The sequence below is a fragment of the Argopecten irradians genome, chromosome 5 (assembly GCF_041381155.1).
Source record: "Argopecten irradians isolate NY chromosome 5, Ai_NY, whole genome shotgun sequence".
Lineage (NCBI taxonomy): Eukaryota > Metazoa > Mollusca > Bivalvia > Pectinida > Pectinidae > Argopecten > Argopecten irradians.
In genome coordinates this window covers 37,299,866-37,322,346 of record NC_091138.1, presented here as the reverse complement: position 1 = coordinate 37,322,346, position 22,481 = coordinate 37,299,866, and the positions used below count along the sequence as shown (strand labels likewise).

Genomic DNA, 22,481 nt, shown 5'->3' with positions numbered 1-22,481 from the left:
GATATATGCGTAGTATTTTTGTAGCTGAACGATGAGAGATGGCTTTTTAATGGGGGGTTTAATGTTAGCGTTTGTTTGAGGTACAATGTAAACTAAAAGACATTTATATATGAGTTTAGTTCAAACAGTACACGCATTTTATTCATATTTTGATATATGTACACTCAAAACATTTGATATTTGGAATTGGAAAACAAGCCAAAAGCCAATCTCTCCCGGGGTGCATTGCGGTCCTCACAATTTCATAATTTGTGAATGTGGGGACCGCAATGAACCCTGGGAGAGATTTTCCAAAAGCCTTTCCCAGAAACATCAAAGCAAACAAGTCGTCGACACTTATCCTCGATTTACAGGCGTTACGATCACTGACGGAGTTAAGGAGAGAAAAAAAGACTTCACTTCTGTAAAAGATGTGCTCGAAATAAACCGAAGCGGTTTATGATGAGAGTTCGCTCAGATATCAGTAATGTTTTTCTTTATGTGCTGGTAACTAAATTTCAAGCCAATAAAAATGCTAGTTACAAGATTTGAAATATAATGATATATATATCTATATATATATCTGGGTTAATAGTTAGATTCTTTAAAGGGTTCTCAACTCTCGACGCATCCTTAATACTCCTGGGGGTTACAGTGTATTACACAAATGCAACTGACGTTATATCCATCCTAGCCCGAGATACTCTGGCCCTGACACCAGACTTAGACATTATGACAGATAGAAGATGTCTGGTGTAGGCTACACCAAAATGTCTAAGTCTGGTGTCAAGGCCAGATTATCTCAGGCTATATCCACCCCTTGACGATATCATGGTAAAACTGGAGGCAACGGACCAGGTAATTTAGTCTTTTGATTACGTTAAAAATAGCCGTATAACGATACACTGTAGTTGACTGTACATTTGTACTGTGTGGCTTTGAAGTTGGGCATCGCTCTGTAGTATTCAAAGGAAATCATTTTAGGCCTAGGTGTGATTGGTTGCCTTCAGTTTTACCATGAGATAGTCCAGGGTTGGATATAATGTCAGTTACGTGTAAAACATACATGTAGTTGTGATGTCATCTATTGTTGTTTCTGTACTTTAACTCCCGGATTATCGGATAATTACCTGTAACTGTTCTATATGTTACCTTTTACTGTCTGATATGTGAATCTAATATAAGACAGTCACATATAAGACAGTGAAAGGAACTTATAAGAGAGTTACACATTACGGGTGAATAGGTATCCAGGCATACACGACACACAACCTGCCGAAATATTCCATTATTTTTTAATCCAAATTACGAAAAAATTTCACACAATGAATATAAAGAGAATTTAATCCTCTATCGATGCTGAATTAAACACATCCGCAGAATTCTTGTATATATCACAGAAAAAGTTTGTCCACCTTATTATGAATTCTCCATTTAACACTTATCTACAGCATTAACTCCATTTCCCGCTTTCTGAAACCTTGTTGATTTTGTACAACACTTTTGACTTTAAATTTCCAAATCATCTATTGTAGTTTTACATTTTTTTAATGTTTCAACAACATTTCAGAATTTCACCTAAATCCAATTGGCTGTGTTGAATGGAATTGCACATGGTATAAAGATACATGTGTGCATAATGATTTAGTATATTCATAATAATAAATCAAAGATTGTCCCAAGAGAGGTCGACATTTTTAAATCCTCCGTATTCCTGAATGAAAGTTCTGGGGGCACCGACTGTTTTGAACTGGCCTTGTAATCACTGTTATATGCGATCATTTTAGCAAGACACCTAAACTGCAAGTCTAGTTTCATATAACATTTCTTTACCGTATCAGACATAGGAAAGAAATGTCCTTTTTATATCGCTTAAATTGAAAAAGTAATATCCATCCATCACTGTCAGTGGACATGGTGAAAGTGGATTTATAGAAAGTTGTCCAACCCAAAAGCATGCTTCATGCATTCCGTTCATGAATGCTATTGATCACATATAGAACACAGGCAAAGGTAATTCTATGTTGCCATTCTCTATATCGGATTTGTCATGGTTGAATGCATATTTGTAGAGTTACATGAGTTAGTAGACAAAGGCAAAAAACTTGCTTATATTTGAAACAAGAGGCCCAAGAGCCTTAACGGTCATCTGACTACCTTGGCAATAATCATATAGGAAATTAATTAGATATCGTGTCATGGTAGCCATCTTCGATTTGGGATCAACCAGTGATGTAACAACACTTTGTCAGGACCATGTCGGGATCATTTCATGCAATTTCAGCCAACTTGCGCCGGTAGAACTTGAGAAGAAGTTCAAAATGTGTTTTCAAGATGGCGGCTGTGGCGGCCATCTTGGATTTCGGATCGACCCAAAAAATAACAACACTTTGTCGGGACCATGTCAGGATCATTTCATGCAAATTTCAGCCAAAGCGCATTGGTAGAACTTGAGAAGAAGTTCAAAATGTGTTTTCAAGATGGCGGCTTTCTTGGATTTCGGATCGACCCAAAAAATAACAACACTTTGTCAGGACCATATCAGGATCATTTCATGCAAGTTTCAGCCAAATCGGACTGGTAGAACTTGAGAAGAAATTCAAAATGTGAAAGGTTAACGCATGACGGACGGCGGACGACGACGGACGAAACATGACGACTACATGTATAGGTCATCCTGACCCTTCGGGTCAGATGACCATAAAACTGTACTTTATTAACACAAAGACTTGCTATGTTTTAAGTTAGAGGTAAGCCTCAAACTGTACAATATGTGGGAGAGAGAACAGATCTCGACTCTGACGGGCCTCGATATAGTTCTCTCCCCCACATATTGTACAGTTTGAGGCTTATCTCCATAACCTATAGTAACCCCTGGGGTATCGGGGATGATCCCAGTGCTGCGTGAGCAAGTTTTGTTCCAAATTACTCTGCACGTATATCCGAAAACCATCAGTTTTGGGATAGTGTCAGTACGAGATAATTGTTTGCATTACCCCAGATACTACTTTCGGAGCTGTTGAACGAAAAAAAAACAAAAAACAAAACTAATAGAATCTAAACTGTTTCAATGTTAGTACCAAAGTACCATTGGGTCTTCTAATATTGTCTTATTAATGAGAAAACGGAATTCTTCATATGAATGTACCACTTCTGAATAATACGAATTTCAGCATATAGGGTCAATGCCTTACCGCTATTAAAACATGGATAATACGTATAGTATCAAGACGAGTTTCAGCATTGAAGGGAAATGCCATACTGCCATAGAACCATACATGTATTGGTACATGTACGAACCCCCATGCATTAACAAAATCACTGGGATCCCTATCCTAGCTTGTATAGGTTCATGGGTCTACCATCCTAAATACTCCCAACCTCGATACTCCAAGAGTTATTGTCATTTATAGTACCCCTGGAATATAAAGGTGCAATATTCCACAACCCGATTTCTCATACAAACTTAGTTCTCTCTCTTTTTTTTTACATAAGCTGTATTTCAATAAATCGGAGCTGTCGTCATATCCACCATTGGAATATGTCATAGCACCACTGAAGGCTGTGCGACAGCAGATGTGACATGTAGTTTGGTCCTTTGATGTACATCAAAAGAATTGAATAACCGTATACTGTATGGCTTTGAAGTTAGGCGTAGATCTCTGTAATCTCCAAAGGAACTCTGTACACCTGTGATTGGTCAGTTTTTCCCTCTTTAACTGCCTACATATACATACCTAACCTGTATAGTGTATTAGGTATTAGTTTCCCCGCCATCCTTGATATTCTACATCATATATTTTGTCCACCTTTGGACTAATTATATAAGTCTTAGTGAAATTAAAGGCATTTCAGGAGAACAAAACTGACTAATCAATGGCAAAGAATGAAACTACCTATGTCCATATCATGTTGCATATTTAACCTTCAATTTTGCTATGACATAGTCCAGGGGTACATGCAGATATAACGACAGTGATGGTAACATCATATTGAGGATGTGTCACTATGTTTCTAAGGTAGCTTTGAAAATACCATTTCACTCCTATTTATTTTAGTTAATGTTTCAGGTAATATCCTATGAGATTTTCCCTTTGGGTTTGGTTTTATTTTCCTTACCAGCTTACATGTATCAACAGTAAGTAATGATGCGTCAAAATACACCCTCCGTTATCTGAACACTTGCTTTTCTGGCCTAAACCTCTAGATTGCTAATTTTCCAGACAGCGTTCACCATAAGAAGTGCCCGTCCCCTTTTTTGGGAGTTGTATAAACGCCCCCTTTCCATAGATTGAAGGATGTTTTATAACATGCGATACCTCTGACATCAGCATTGTATCCCATATTACATGAACTTGCAAGTCTTGCATGTGAATAACGACAAAATAATGTGTCTCAAAGGATAAAAGGCACATATGCATGTTTACTGTAACAGATTAATGTACCATGAGTACAGAAAGATTTAAAAATATGGCTTTTTTTGTCCACAACTTACATTTTGGTTTATTTATAAGTGACCCCCATATTACAATTATTTAAACGCCCTGAGAGCTAATTACAGCGAATACAGTAGTTTGAAGCATAATAAATCGAGTGGATTTTTTTTTTCTTTTCTTTATTGTCTTTTTACATTTTCATGTACAACATTTTATAAAACATGGCAAAATTGAATAAAATATAAGTATCAAATCGTATCTATACCACTGGGGGTAACAAAAATGTTTAAATGAAAGAATGAAAAGATCTGTTTCTCATAAACTCCATTTGTGCTACCTATACCTATCAAGTAGGTACATTATCATTTTATAACTGTACACGGTAATACAAAGCCCTACTTAGTAATAGAATGTATTACGGTAAACTGTATTGGGTGGAAAAAGTAATTTCATCAACATTTTTTTCTACTAACAATCAAAGTGTTGGACTTTATTACCTGTGAATAAAATCACAATTTTATACTGCTGTTTGACCGTTTGTACAGTCAGTGTGCCAAACATTGACCTGGTGCATGAAAGACTGATTACCAGGAAAAAAATCACCCAACCGAGGTCAGTACCTAGCAACTACACCATTTGAGTTTTGAACTCGTAATTCATTTCAGAATTAACTTCATCTAATCATTTTACAGGCCCATTATTTGGTCTGTGGGGTTCATGGTTTTGGTCCGTGGGGTTCATGGTTTTGGTCCGTGGGGTTCATGGTTTTGGTCTGTGGGGTTCATGGTTTTGGTCTGTGGGGTTCATGGTTTTGGTCTGTGGGGTTCATGGTTTTGGTCTGTGGGGTTCATGGTTTTGGTCTGTGGGGTTCATGGTTTTGGTCTGTGGGGTTCATGGTTTTGGTCTGTGGGGTTCATGGTTTTGGTCTGTGGGGTTCATGGTTATGAAGTTGATAAAATATTTTTGCAAATATGACTCCCGAGACCTTCATCTCAACGTGCTACAGGACTTAAATCTCTTGGCCTTATAGTAATTGAGAAGAAACTGATAGGGACAACTACTTTATCTGCAAAATCACAACTTTATGTTAAAATCTTACATTGAATGATCAATGACATCTATTTTAAGATCCATGAAAATGCCTTTTAAATCAAATTTCATTAAATATCACAGAATATTTTTCCTCAATTAATCTTATTTTCCACATATTACACAAAAATATTTTATTCATCATCATCATCATCATTATCATCTTCATCATCATCATCATCATCATCATCATCAATATCATCATTATCATCATCATCATCATCATCATCATCATCATCATCATCATCATCATCATCGTCATCATCATCAATCGTCATCGTCATCATCATCATCATCATCATCGTTGTCGTCGTCATCATCATCATCATCGTCGTCGTCGTCGTCATCATCATCATCATCGTCATCCTCCTTTGTTGATAACTTTACCTTTTTTGTACTTGGTGCTGTAGCAAAGAAAAATGTAGCATTTTTTATGATGTAGTCATCCTTTCAACTATATGAATTTTCTCTGGGCTAATCTGGGCTTCTTCACAAGTTACGAACCCTCAAGCACTACTCTTCCAGCTACTGTGTACAGACTGTATATACATATATATAGCATGACATGTTCGTGGGTATCTCCTTTTGTGGTTTCATTGGAGGTTTCAAAGTATTTCATGAGTAGAAATAGTCATGGTTGTCCTGTAGATAACAATGTTGTGTAAAACAAAATTTGGTTGTTTAGTGGTTCTACAACGACGACAAAAACAACAGGTGTATTCTTTACAATGAACATTTCATGTCACACAGTATAAAGATTATTAACCCATTCATCCCTGATATCTATAATGGACTGGTCTAGTCTTTGATTTAGAAGTGTCAAAATGTGTCTTCAGGGGTGATTGATTTGAACCGTTTTTGTAATTGTTATAAAATCGATAAAGTTTCTGTTTAAAAGTTTTGTTCTCACCGTCAAGTCTGTTATCTACTTGAGGTTTCCTTTTAGCAGGGGTTGTGGTCCCTCTCTTGTGAGCATACATAACGACCAGTGTCCGGCCATCTATCATCTTCCCCTGCATCTTGTCATGTGCTTGTTTGGCTGCAGCTTCATTGGCAAAGTGAACAAACCCAAACCTATAACAAAACAATTCTGTTTAACGTCAACTGAAAATGTCTGTTCAACACAAATACACCTGGCTCTATGTAAACTTGGAATGGGATGTCAGTAACATTGCTGGGATATGATAGACATGGCTTCATATAAGCTGGAAAACTTGTGCCCCAACCCGTTCTATATAAAGTATAGATTAAAGGGACAATTCACTCAGGCTATTTCTTTTACATAACCAAGAAGCAAAATATGACATAAATGTATTGTTCTACATTTCTTATGAAACATATAGCATAAAATATCGACAAATTTCATGTTATTGTTTAGTTTTTTAATTGATACCGTTGTAATTACAAATCATTGATGAATACGATTAAGCAGATACAATATGTACGCTGTACCCATATAACCGAGCAGAAGTTACACACGTTAAACAAATGAACTACATAACCACTAAGGAGGTGATAAAATTATTTTTTAGGCAAGACAATTCACCTAATAAGGTAAACACACTACTGTCAGAGCGATTTGAGCAGTTCTAGACAAAAGTTGCATTACTCTTCGAGCAAGGGACAGGGTTCGGCATACAAGATGTTCGACCACAATGTGTAAAGGCGGACAGCGAGCGAGTTTGAACATTTCACACGCATTTAACCACCATGGGCTTTTATGGCATATCACAGTAAAACCGACTGATCTAATTTCCATTAGAACTGGGGTTTTTTTTCCCGATATATATACAAATTTTAATATTCTCTTAGACTGAATTGTCCCTTTAAATATTACAATAAAATATGTTTAAATTATAAGACAGACATGGGTGTCATCAACTACATGTACATGCTACTAGTATGACTATGCACATTGTATATCCTGTCATAAAAATGCTAAAATGATAAGAAATGTGATATTTTGAAATAGGACAAGAAATATCTGTAATTATAAGACATGAATGCCCAGCCTTCAAAGTCGAGTAGGTTGGGAGGGTATGACCAGACACAATGGGATGGATGACACTGTTTTTCGATCATACCATTTGACTGGTTAGACATAGTTGTTCATTTATGATTTCAAGACAGATTTGGTTATTTTATATTGTTTTCAGACGAGAAAGGAAGAGTAGAACAAAGATTAGTGTTTTAACATAATGGATTCCACGATTTTCTTGTCAGTACAAATTTCAAGGCAATTTTTTGTTTACTTACCCTACAGCACTGAGAACTTTTTTGTGCGCCTTCTTGTGTTTTTTAGAGGTGGGGAAATGAACCGATTTGGCTTTTGGGAATAGCCTATTGAGATCCAACTCCGTCCATGTGTTTGGCAAACCAGACACGTACAACAGTAAAGGGTCTAATGGAACTGTAACAGGAAAGTGTACATACATAATTTTGGATACACTTAAAGCCAATAGTTGAGTCCCACATCAAAACAATATATTACACAATAGTCGGTTTAACAATAGATTTCATTTATAAACCGTATATTTTCTAATAAACAAACAACTAAAAGTTGAACATTATTACAATATTAAAGTGAATGGTCGGGGAAAGAAACCAGTTTTAGGATTCCTTTAAAACAAATTAATTTCTTCACATACAAACATATAGATTTTTAAGTTGAATTTTATTTTTCTATTACATCCATAGTTAAAATTAGACTTATAATTCCGCTCCACTACGATGCTCTGCGTTACGCTCCAATACAAGATCTAACAATGCCCCGTTCGGGGTCACCTCAGCATGACCTTGTGGTTAGTCAAATAGTGTCTTGCCAACAAAATTTTCAGTGTGATACTATCGGAAGTATAAACGGCTAACAGTTTGTCCCGAGATGTTCCTATTCTAGGCCATGGGTGATGCTGAGGTGACCCCGAAAAGGCCATTGTTGTATCTTGTATTGGAGTTCAAAGTAGAGCATTATAGTGGAGCGGAATTAAAAGTCTAATTTTTATTAGATTGCTATTTCATAAGAATTTATACTTGTTACATAAACACCATTTTTTCCATTGGTCTGAGAACAGGAAAAGAAACTACAAAATTGTGCTGATACATGGAGTCAAATGCTACATAAGCTATAAGCTATAAGCTATAGTCCTGTTGTGAGAATGACAGAAGAATATATGTAATATATCTATTCCTTAATCAGCTTCTTATTCAGCGACTTGTCCATTATTTCTTTTGCACATATATGTATATAATGTCATTTGAGTAATATGATCTGGAGCAAATTTGTGTCAGTACAGGAATTCCATTTGAATGGCATTAACAATGATGTCAATATAAAATGAACACTTCTTTGAAATCCTATAAATATACATACCATTTTGTTTGTATTGCTTGGTAGCCGTCTTGCTCTTTGCACCAACATAGTCAACATACAATTTATTCTTTTCCATCATCATTCCACTCAGAAATTTGTGGTTCTTCACAGCAGTTTCTTCATTCTTAAAACGTAAAATTGCCCATCTGCAATAAAGTGGAAGCAAATGTAAATACAAAGGTACATGTATATAAATTAATAATGTCCGACTGTCCATGACTCTCATAACCATGGCATACATACCCATGATAAGAATGTTAAAATTTACATGTAATTGATTGTCTGTCACATGACTTTCATTTGTAAACACCATGAAAATAAAATGTCCACAAAATCAGAGTCTGTATTGCTGTAGCACTATAGCTTGACCCATAACAACATGGGAGAGGTCGTTGTGGGCTCAAAATAGTGCCAAGTATTTGATATACATGTACCAGTATATTTAAATGTGAATTAACCAAAACCAAATTATCTAAACTTGCAAAAATGTAAAGATAAAGTTCAATGTAGTCTAACAAAGCAATAAAATGATGTTAAAATGATAGATCTAAATTCAATGAAGGTCAAAAAATATAGGCAAAGATTATCTGAAACTATTCAATGCGTATCAAATTTTCTAGATTTGTCATTGTCTGCCTAGTTTACAACAACAGAGTCCATTAGACTATAAACCTTTTTCATCTAATTACATCATTGTTATTTATATCATTGTGTCACTAAACTCATTCACTTGTATATGGACTATATAAGTGGATGGCTATTTAATTTTTTGTTGATCACTTTTTCGTTGTGCGTTAATAATCACTAAAACAATTTAAACAGAGTCTCCAAATCTCAAGTTATTACGTGATTGATATTTGTTACATGACTTTCATTTGTAAACACCAGAAAATAAAATGTACACAAAATCAGAGTCTGTATTAATGTAGCACTATTGCTTGACCCAGAACAACATTGAAGAGGTCGTTGTAGGCTCAAAATAGTGCAAAAATTGATTAAGTGATTATTCATATATATGACTATTAATATGCACATGTGAATTGCCCTTCCTATGTTAAAGTATGATAGTTACCAACATTATAGAAAATGAATTCAATGAAGATCATCACTGAGAGGAAATATGCAGTATAACGAATATGCAGTAATTGTCCCAAAACTTGTTCTAAGGCTTTTTGTTTAAATGATTAGTTCACAACCATGGAAACAGAAATGGATATATAATCATTTTTTTAATCTGAATACAACATTTTTTTAAAATAATATACTGTCTTTTGTCATTTGAATGCACACAGTATGTATGAAAGAATGGATGACATAAAATTTATATTTTACCATAAAATTGTTTTCTATGTTCATACTGCTTGCTAGAATCTTTAATAGAATATACATGTCACATGACTTTCATTTGTAAACACCATGAAAATAAAATGTCAACAAAATCAGAGTCTGTACTGCTGTAGCACTATTGCTTGACCCATAACAACACGGTTGAGGTCGTTGTGGGCTCAAAATAGTGCAAAAATTTATTTTATTTGTACCAGTTATGTCCTGTATATATATAGACATGTGAATTAGCCAAACACAAATTATCTAAACTTGCAATAATGTAAAGCTAAAGTTAAATGTAGACTAATAAAGCAATGAAATGATACTTTCAAAATGATAGATCTAGATTCAATGAAGATCATAGAATGGACAAAGATTATCTAAAACTTTTCATGTGTATATCCATTTTTCTAGATCTGTAGTTGTCTGTCAAGTCTACAACTACAGAGTCCATTAGAGAACATTCTCAGTCCATTAGAGAACATTCTCAATACTAAGTAGAGATCGAAAGTGATCGGAACCCCTGGAGTATTGAGGATGATTAGAGAATAAACCTTTTTCATCCGATAACATCATTATTGTATCTTTGTGTCACTTAAATAGACTCAAATTTATACATCAACTATGTATTATACATCAACTATGTATTTTAAGTAATCAAATGATTGATTACGATCAAAATTTTTGCTGATGACTTTTTTGTGCATTTATTTACCAAAACAGTTAAGACTGAATCTTGGAATCTTCAGCAGTATATATATATGTCACATGACTTTCATTTGTAAACACCATGAAAATAAAATGTCAACAAAATCAGAGTCTGTATTAATGTAGCACTATAGCTTGACCCATAACAACACGGTTGAGGTCGTTGTGGGCTCAAAATAGTGCAAAAATTTATTATGCATGCACCAGTATACTAATCAAATGATTGATTACGATCAAAATTTTGCTGATGACTTTTTCGTGCATTAATATTTACCAAAACAGTTAAGACTGAATCTTGGAATCTTCAGCAGTATATATATATATATTGTCACATGACTTTCATTTGTAAACACCATGAAAATAAAATGTCAACAAAATCAGAGTCTGTATTAATGTAGCACTATTGCTTGACCCATAACAACACGGTTGAGGTCGTTGTGGGCTCAAAATAGTGCAAAAATTTATTATGCATGCACCAGTATATATAGCATACAAATGTGAATTGGCCAAAACCAAATTATCTAAACTTGTCAAAATGTAAAGCTTAATTAATTGTAAATATAGTTTAACACCAAAGCAATAAAATGATGCTTTTAAAATGATAGATCATTTAGATATAAGAATGGGCAAAGATTATCTAAAACTTTGTGTATTACGGCACTTTATCTGGCTATTTAGCTGTCTGTCCAGTCTACACCAATAGTCCATTATCTACAGAGAATAAACCTTTTTCATCTGATTATATCACTATTTTCTCTGAGTATAATTTGTATCTTTGTGTCACTCAAATTGACTCACTTTTATGGACTCTGTATATATATATTAATAAAGTATCAAAGAATGCATGACAAATTATTTTTCTAATCACTTAAACAATATAACATTTGTTACATGACTTTCATTTGTAAACACCAGAAAAGAAAATGTCCACAAAATCAGAGTCTGTATTGCTGTAGCACAAATGCTTGACCCAGAACAACACGGGAGAGGTCGTTGCAGGCTCAAAATAGTGCAATTGTAAGAGTATATTTATATACATGTATACACTTGAAATAACAACACAGCCTTTAATAGTTCTAACTTCTAGCATCACCAACAGGAAACAACTAAACGTCAAACACCTTTGTGTAATTTTATGTTAAAGTCCTACTCAAAAGTTGCACCGACAATAAATAACTACCCGGTAACTTGTATGAGAAGAATTCTGTCATACTAACTAATTATTCTGTTCTTTGCATATGCTACAGTTACCTGCCATGCGAGTAGGTGATTGATTGTGAACATCATTATTTTGTAAGGGTATATATACCCATGTAATTGCTTATAAAAAGTATGACGTTACTCTCGCAAATACATGACGTCACAATCAATACCTACATGTATCTGAAAGGGCATATAACTGTGAAATATGCAAATACAGAATATAAGAAATTATATGTGTTATACCCCCACCTCCTATGAAATCTAAAGGCGGTAGGGGGAGAGAGCGGGTATGTTATATATTTCTGTCGATCTTGCTGTCCCGTTTAGATTGCATGTGATGACAAGGCATCTGTGTCTCAATATTCACTGATGATTACCAGAATTGCATCCAAATTGGAAAATATGGAAGAATATAACATTTGTTACATGACTTTCATTTGTAAACACCAGAAAAGAAAATGTCCACAAAATCAGAGTCTGTATTGCTGTAGCATTATTGCTTGACCCAGAACAACATGGAAGAGGTCGTCGTGGGCTCAAAATAGTGCAAAAAATTGGTAAAATATTGAAATTAAGATGTATTTAAATGTAAATTTCTGCCCCCGAATCACCTTCATTATAATTATATAACTAGCCATGCACCTTATTAATTATAAGCAAGTCACAATAAAGATTGGCAAAAATGGTTAAAACTGGTGGAACTTGCAAACCCCTGACAGTTTGTCCATATTTTAAATTGAAATAAAATAGTTATTTATACATGTTTTTTCCATGTGTCATGCTTGCCCTATGTATAAATTTGTATAGATCTGTGAAGTGATATCCATTTTCTGTCCTTTTTTTCCCCTTTCTATCTCTTATGTTAATTGTTTACCGGTATTTATTAGTTTATATACCATCCCTCTTCATACCTTTATCCCCCTTTACCTCCTTCCCCCCTCCCCATCTGTTTTTTTTTTCTTACCCCCTGCCCCCTTTTCATAAATAATAATAAAAAACAATGTAATTTCTAGTGTATGAGAGGAAAATGCCAGAATGGAATGAAATGGCAGTAATGTGCATGTATATGTGGCTAATGTAGTCTTTGTTACAACATTGTTTGGAAAATAAAAAAATAAAAACATTTGTTACATGACTTTCATTTGTAAACACCAGAAAAGAAAATGTCCACAAAATCAGAGTCTGTATTGCTGTAGCATTATTGCTTGACCCAGAACAACATGGGAGAGGTCGTTGTGGGCTCAAAATAGTGCAAAAATCAGTAAAATATTGAAATTAAGATGTATTTAAATGTAAATTTCTGCCCCCAAATCACCTTGACTTTAACTAGCCATGCACCTTATTAATTATAAGCAAGTCAATCCTTCCTCCAGACTTAACCAGTCAATGACATTCAATGGCTATTCTGTACTTTCCATTTATTATGTCTTAATGGAAAGTTGAGCATTATAAACTACATATACTCCAGTACAGTGGTACAACAGAAATATTACTAACTACCTACAATGTATATAACACTTACTATCCTATTCGGACAGCTATATTTATACTTACGGTAGACTTCCATTTCTACTGCCTAGATATGGTTTGGCGAATACTTCTAAGATATCTTTGGATAATTCTTTTAAGTCTGCAACCTTCGTTTTACTTGGGAAATTTTTCACAAACAATGACCTTCTGTCAAGGACATCTGAAAAAAACAACCATGATGTTGATAACAAATTTCCTGGCCATTTGGGAGACTAATAACTTGCATAGCTGACCAAATTAGAAGCTTAATTCTCACATTTAAAGAACAAATTTAAAAGTTTAACATATCTAAAAGAGAAGTGTGCAGCAAACACAAGTCCCTGACTGAACATGAAAGTCTTTGGTATGTATTGATGTATTTTGTTTTTCATATATCGATTTATTTTATCTATTTATCAATCTATTTATATATTGTAGTAAAACTGTTGATGTTCACCTTTCCAGTCAGTGTCCTGTTTCTTCAGGGATGTATTTGTTCCAACTGAAATACAAGTTTGAAGCTATATAACTATTCTTAAATGCACGCTTGTAATATTTGCAGGATACGCATCTGTGTAGGGGTGCCTTTGATATGCTAACATTCATCACCAACATGGTAATGAAACATTTCAAAACCATCTTTATGACTTTCATATAATTAAAATTTATATACATATATATTGTATTATATATCTTAGATTAAATCAATTATGCATATTATAATATTGGTATGGTTGCATATTAAATCAATTTTCCAACCAAAATGTATGGCACAAATACAATATCATTTAGAATATCATTCTTGATCATGAACCAAGAGAGCTTTAACACTCATTGCAGGAAGGAAAGAAACAGATGTCTTGTAAACATTTCTGAAACAAGATTTACAGACTTGATATAACTTTTATTTTAGGATTGTAACAGAGATTCAAGTTTCATCATATTCACCTTGCACCTCTGTGTCTGGTTTCTTTACTGATGTTTTTGCTCCAACTGAAAAAGCAAATGAATGCATGTATACAATTTTTAAATTAAAAAAATCCAATGAGGTAAAAAACCTACAAGATGCTACGCATGTACTCTGTTGATATTGATATATGCGTCTTATTTTTATTTATATAATTACATAGATGTAAAAGTCTATAATCAACCAAAATGGTAGACAGTCCAATAGAGATATAGACCTATGTACGTTTGTATGAGTTTCTGAATTTCCCTCTTCTTAGTTTCTAAGTATTGTTTGCATGTACCAGCATATAAATAAGAATCTGCCAAAAATGGAGGCCAAAGTATACCTTATGAATTCAACAAACCTTATGATTAAGACATTTCATGACTTTAAACAGAATTTTAGACTATTGACATTTTATTATTTAACAACAGTAACCTGACTTTTCTTTGAACAATCAAGCATTTTCAGCAAGCATGAAAACAAACTATCATGAGAAGCAAAGTCCAACAATGCCAGGTATTTAGTTTGATAGAAAAACTAATATTAATTATATCGTGTGATATCAATTGATAATGGAATAAAAAGATCCCATATTCAAATAGCAGTGGATAAATTCAAAACTAATATTGATGATATTATAAGAAACATAGGGTTAATTAATATATCATATACATGTTATTAAGATTCTGGTTGACATTAAAGAATCACAACGAGTAGACAGATCAACACCAACGAGATAGGATAGCATCTGCTTCCTATAATAAATCACCTGTGTTTTCTTTGTTCTTTTCCTCCTCCTTTTCCTTTTCATCATCATCATCATCATCATCATCATCTTCTTCTTCATCATCTTCGTCGTCATCATCATCACTTTCAACCATTTCTTCATCATCATCATCATCATCATCATCTTCATCATCGTCAATGTCTTCAAAGTCATCACTCTCCATAGCTATAATATAAGTGTAAAACTAGAGATAAGTCATAAGAGATGTAATAGGGGATAAAATATCTTTCAATCATTTTTCCAAATAATTCTCTCGACAGATAAGATGGAGAAATGATGTAATACCATAATGATCTCATTGACCACTGGAAATTCATAATGAACTCTTCAAGCCTTTGAATTGGAAGCATTCAAATGGGTTTTCAGGGGTGAATGAGTAAATTGTGTGTTTGCTTTATTCCCATATTCAATATATAGCTTTAGATAATTGTATTTACCTATGTCTTCATCATTCTCATCTTCACTGTCATCTAAGATTGCTTTGTCTTCAAGAATAAAAATTATTCATTTTGATTAATCATAATATATCTATACCACTTTTATGAATGATTGTCAATTGCAATATGATATCAAACTCCATCAATTAGGGTATATTGTATTATATCCAACATGCTTATGTATTTCATATTAATCAATAAATGTTTCATAACATCTTTTTATTGCACTGAAACAAATTTTACTGTATCAAAAATCATTCTCTTTGAAAAATAAACTTTGAGAATTACACTAAATATAAGTATGATATTTAAGATAGCCTTCCATAACTCACCTGTATTTTCAATGTCACCATCATCACTGTCATCAGATTCTACCTCTTCCTGTTTCAGAGATGGAGTTTTCTTTTTTGCTGATCCTTCAGCAGCCAGTGATTTTGTGACTGGAGTTTTTGCACGAGAAACGTTTGCTGTTGACACTGGAGTTTGCACTTTAGCTGGTGTTTTTGTCTTTTGAGCTGGAGTTTGCACTTTAGCTGGTGTTTTTGTCTTTTGAACTGGAGTTTGCACTTTAGCTGGTGTTTTTGTCTTTTGAGCTGGAGTTTCTACTTTAGCTGGTGTTTTTGTCTTTTGAGCTGGAGTTTCTACTTTAGCTGGTGTTTTTGTCTTTTGAGCTGGAGTTTCTACTTTAGCTGGTGTTTTTGTCTTTTGAGCTGGAGTTTCTACTTTAGGAGTCTTTACATCTGGAGTTTTTAATTTAGCTGGTGTCTTTGCTGCCGATTTTGGAGTTTGCATCTTAGCTTGAGATTTTTCTGTTACATTTGGAGTTTGCACTTTTGCTGGTGTTTTTCCTTTTGATACAGGAGTTTGCACTTTTGCAGGTGTTTCTACTTTCATTTTTGGAGTTGGCTTTTCTGCAGACTTTGTTGCTGGGTTTGGAGTTTCTACTTTAGAAGGAGTTTTTGTCTTTAAGTTTGGTGTTTGTGTCTTGGGCGTTTTTGTTTTAGGATTTGGTGTTTGGGCTTTTTTAGCTGGTGTATTCTTTCCATCTGTAAAACAAAACAATCTATGTTATTATGCATACCTTGTACAGTGGAACTTCCCGGTGCATAGAATTTCTGCCGGTTTAGAGAAGTGAACCGAATATTGATCATAACGAACCAGATTTTATTGATCGGAAGTCATTTTCTATTCTACACTGTACTGACGAGTGTTCATTATAACCAACCGATAGTAATTGTTAATGTAAATGTTATCACAAATGAGAAAATCATACCATTAAAAGGAATGGATTACAACGATCTTGACTTTGTTACCACTTATAATAAACGTAGTTAGTTGCGTGAATGTTTTTGGGGATGTTCTCATCTGGCCGATCACTTCCGGTTACGTCAAGAATCAAATTAAATATGGTCTAATAACACGATGATCAGTCGATGCTGGGCATTATATGACAAAGTAATACATGGCTTCGGTTTCTTCATACAGATAATTTACGTTATCTGACCACTACATAAGTAAATAAATAACCCGTGTGAGACTCAAAATTGAATAAGAAACTTTCTGTTTATTACTAGCTCTGCTTGTTTTCCTACAGTAAACAAACCGCCAGACCAGTGCACGTAGTAAACCTTCGTTGAATATCTAAAAAAAAGACATGATTAAATAAATATATATATAACTACACCACCATCTCTGGCATAATTACCGTGTATATATACCTATAGCCTTCACACCTGTATACATGCCCCAGGACATGGCATGCGACAACTATGGATACAGGTACGTGTGTATTTCAAGGTCGGTTGATCAGACCTCAATGCAAACTATCGGAGTCGCTCAGGTAAGGCCAGTTTTCAGAAGTGTATTTTAGTTACATTTGACTATTCCGTTCGGTATTCGGAATTGGGAGGGATCGGTTTTGGGAAGTTTTATTTACTATTAATAAAGAGGAATTCATTCCATACATGACATCCATTTTTAGTTTCTAGAGGTGATCGGTTTTGAGAAGGTTCGGTTTCGGGAAGTTACACTGTATACAGAAATCATAAAGATTTACAAATATCTAGGATAGAGATCAGATTTCCAAAATAATTGTGTTCAATAAAAGCTTTGAATTGTATAATCTTGTCTTTAAGTGTAATTCAATTTGAAAAGACAGCTAGTTCATCTGAATTCAGTATCCAAGAGCATTAAAACCTCATCTGTATGGTGTGTCTAACTAATCTCTCCCAGGGTTCATTGCGGTCCCCACATTCACCTCTGTCATCAACGGCTCAAGAACTGGCTGGCTGTTGACCTTGGGTCACATAATATTACACCACGATGATTGTTTAATACATTGCGAACTGTGCATAAGTGAAGTCACAGTGAACGTCAGACATTGTAAACAAATTGTGACTATTTATTCACAAGTAAATCTAGTGTATCTGCTAAAGAGTCCATACCTCTTTGGTTTGATATTGAATGATAAAATTATAAATGTCAGAACTGACAGTTGTTTACAGGAAAATAATACAAAAGGAAACTTACAATATCTTTTAAGAATTTAACATGCGTCCTTAAAACGTGTTTCAAGAATCTTGAAATTTCTGTGGGCTGTTTTCAGAGGTGAAATGTGGGGACTACAATGCAGTCTGGGAGAGACTATATGGTGTCTAATTATAACAGCAAACTAGAAATAGATCTCTACTCACCTTTTCTTGCTTCTAAATTTCCAGCATCCTAAAAAAATCATAAAACCATTAAAATAAAATTTCAAGAACTATTTCAATAGTTAATTATTTGTTGCAATCTGTGAGAACATATTTTACCATTTAACTACATAACTTGCATGAATCCAAAAGAATAAAGAAATTTGTATTGAACAAGAGACAAAACTGTACAGAATAATGATGTTATCTGCTTTAAAAACATTATGGTATATATTACTGTAATATAATACAAGATGTTGAAAAAAGGCTCGGAAAAAATAATTGATATATAACACTGATTTACTAATAAGTATGTATACCTGCCCATCCAAAAAGAGTTTCTTCGGGAGAGGTGCCTCTGTCTGCAAACATAATAATTTCAGGCATTAATATTGCTTTTATTTTGTATACTGAAAATTCTATTTTTTTTTTTCATATTTCAAGCTTTATATTTATGTAATTTAAATTTAAAAGTTGCAACTCATTCAATATCCTTTCCTAGAGACAACTTTAATTACATGTAAATAGAATTAAAGAATGTATATTCCACATACACCACAAACGTTTAATTCTATCTACGGCAGGGGTTTACAGTGTAAATATCATGTGGTACCCAATCTGTTTAAAATAAAGATCCTTTATTATCACTACGATTGATACTAAGTGGATCTGACAACATCCCATTAGGGGTCACATTCTGGTGACCTTTGAAAAATGGCCAATCAAATTGCTGCTGCCAGAATCTTGACTTGGGACGAAATAGTTTGTAAAAAGATGTCCGAATTATTTCTGTGTACGTAGTCATCTCGCCCAAAGAGCACTACAAAGCTAAATGTATATGTATACTGGGGCGAAATGGCATTTAACAATTGATTATCAAATGCATTTGATCTGAAGTACACATGATAAGAGGGTCATCTGAACATGACCTCTTATGGGATGTTGTCAGATCACCATTTACATTTGATGAACATGTAGTAAAACTATTTGTGCATATTAATTAACACAATACATTTTTTTTTACCTCATCATCTTTTTGAACCGATGAGCGTGTCCTTCGTGTTGCTGGAGCAGATCTTGGTGGTTGCAGTTTTGTGGCATTTTTAGGTGCCACAGGGGTCTGAAATGATAACATACTTAACATCTATACAGTAATTCAGTAGTCTGAAATGACAATTCGAATAGATGCAATAATTTTTAAGAATACTTAAATGCACAAATTCAGGAGCCTAGAATGATAATTTGCATATAAATATGTATATATAACGGTTACAGTTATATGCACAAATGCAATACTTGAATATGTAGGTACTAAAAAATATAACATGGTTACAATTGCTACTGTGATAGAACGGGTTTCTATCATTGTTGCATTTATTTCTACAGTATGTATATTTGTTATTGCACTCTTCTAAGTCTTCACTTCAGTGATCTGTTTATGTATCTTTGACCCAAATTCAGGGGAAAACCGTGAGAACAGGTCTTATCTAGGGTGTGTTTGCTGTTTAGCAGTCACATTCATCAACCTAGTTGTCCTCATGATCACCCCGATGATGACCGCTGGCCGGACTACACGTGTGGTACACGTGGGAGGTGTTTATCAGTCAGTTGAGCCTTGTCTGTATTTAAGCGGAAGTTATATTTAGTGTGTAGGTGGGTTGTTGTAGCAACGGTTTAACCTAAATATGGTGCTCTGACCGGACTTTGACCAATCAGTGGTCACTTTGGGGTACTGGGTTGATGTGTCGTTATAAAAGGGGCTGCTTCTAAGGAAGCTTTGGTCTTGACTAGGGAGAATGGGTTAGGGACAGAACCACGCCGTGCACTGTCAACAGTGCAACACTTGCGGATTCTCTGAACTACCATTTGGGTTTATACTGAGAGCTACATGGCTAACAAGGGTTTGTGTCGTTCTAGGGGATTGTCAGGGGCTTAGGGCTTAGACATCCATAGGAAACCTAGTTCGCACAGTGTAGTAGGGGATCGTCAGGGGCTTAGGGCTTAGACATCCATAGGAAACCTATTTACGCAGTTAGTTATGTCTCTTAGAGTTGGGAACATTTGGTAGGTCGGTTGTCTCCCGTTAGGTGTTGTTGGACTGTGTTTGGGAACACGTGGTCTTGTTGTTCTGTAGCTATATAATTAGGATTTCACTACATATACGACGACTGTATGCTTATTTCTCTTACTGTAAGTTGTCTACATCAGGCACTATTGTAAATATATTCTTTATCAATTCTATATTACTTGTCTTTATATAATAAATAGTTATTTGTACCTGTATTTACCTAGTTGAGTTATTGGATTAGTATCTGTGCTTCCGCTACATCCTAGAGATCGAACTTGTTGTGATACAGGCCTGTAACCTGTGGAGGAAACGGGATCCGGAGAGGATTTGTGACGACTGTGGACTCTGTTGTATACTAAAAATACTATACGATCACGATTTGGGACTTATACATATAACGGGAGCTACAGTCAGATCGCCTCTCCGGGTCTCTTGTGGAAAACCCTCCCTATTACACTACATATCCATTTGTGCATGCAAATATAACTTACATATCATATAGTTACCCATGGACTCCACTTTTGCAATATTAACCAGTATTACGAGTTATATCACGGTAATTAAGCATATGTTTTTCTAATAAAAAGTCAGTCAGAAGGTAATATCTTTTCTACAGCATACAGTACCGATACATGACTTAAAGATGCTCCACCGCTGACAAATAGTATTTTTTCACTATTAAAAACAAGAGCAGACGATTTAGTATTTTTCTTCAGTTACAAAAGTTTCTTACTTTACACCATTACCACCATTCAACAGTTTGAGCTTCTAATTTTACTTCAAGTTTAAAATATGAAAAATAATTAATTGCATCCCGAAAAAAATCCGTGCCTCTATATCCTATATGGAATGAAGTACTGATTGCGCTTGCACCAAAGGCAAAATAAGATATTTTATATCATTTGTGTGTTAATTAGACATATATATACACGATTAAACACCAATTACTGTTCAAATAATGAAAATCATTTATGCTCTGTCGGCGGTGGAGCATCTTTAAAAAAATCCCTTTAAATGCCAAGATAAAGTACAATTTTCTAAAAGTTTTGCAGAAAAAGCGCAAGTTGATGGTTTAACCAACCTGATTATTCGGTCTATACACGTGCAGTAGGTCTATGATATTACATAAAATACTATGCATTCATTGCATATGTAGTCCATTATGAAAAGTTTTATGTACACATTGTTTGTACAAAATGAATCCCATGTTCACTGATCATGATACGTTGTGGAGCCGAAACCGCACTGTGTCTACCCGATGAAGCAGGCATTTGGAGTATTTTCATTTTACCATAGAGTAAATACAAACATGAATACATGATAACGAAATTAACGAAAAAAATGCGCAATTTTACCTTCGCTCTAGTCTTCCCTTTTGGTGGCATTTCTGATCCACGTGTTTGTAAATTTACGGGAAAGTGCACGTGGGCAGTATGTAAAGCTAGAACGTTAGTTTCGAACCGCAGGATTCTATTTTCGACAAATTTTAACAATTTGAACAATAAGTGTCTCGTCTGGTTATTTTGATAAAAAATAGTAATATTTCACATCAACAAAGGATATATATGAATCGGCTGACTCGATATACAATCAGGGTACAAATAGTACGAAAATGAACTAGATTTAGGAAATCAAGTAAACATACTAAAGTCAGGAACACTTATAATATAGTTAGCTCCTATATCCAATGAAGATACAATGTTAAGTTATATGTAAGAGCTAAATTCTATTTGTAGACAAAAATGAGATTATATCATTAGAATCTAATTCATAATTTATTCTAATTATTTAACTTTTTTTCGATAATCTAAAGAAAAACGAAAATAAACTGCAATTTCAGATAAAAATTATCCATATGTTCTTTTTTCATCCCTTCTTTTTCTTTTTCCAAAATAAAACTATGAAGAATTAATTTGACTGATATTCT

At 34.3% G+C, this 22,481-nt stretch overlaps 1 protein-coding gene across 1 annotated transcript; it reads right to left on the bottom strand.

Moving 5' to 3' along the window:
- Positions 1–5,099: 5,099 nt before the first annotated feature.
- LOC138323724 (nucleolin-like) lies at positions 5,100–22,040 on the bottom strand. The gene is made up of 14 exons (XM_069268523.1): positions 21,910–22,040; positions 19,511–19,606; positions 18,807–18,848; positions 18,490–18,517; positions 16,129–16,842; positions 15,797–15,844; positions 15,342–15,524; positions 14,569–14,613; positions 14,078–14,122; positions 13,666–13,801; positions 8,875–9,020; positions 7,761–7,914; positions 6,415–6,578; positions 5,100–5,908 (listed from the first exon to the last, which is right to left on the bottom strand). Exons 1-14 carry the CDS (start codon positions 21,937–21,939, stop codon positions 5,772–5,774), a joined length of 1,968 nt encoding a protein of 655 aa, XP_069124624.1. The 5' UTR covers positions 21,940–22,040; the 3' UTR covers positions 5,100–5,771.
- Between the last annotated feature and the right edge of the window lie 441 nt (positions 22,041–22,481).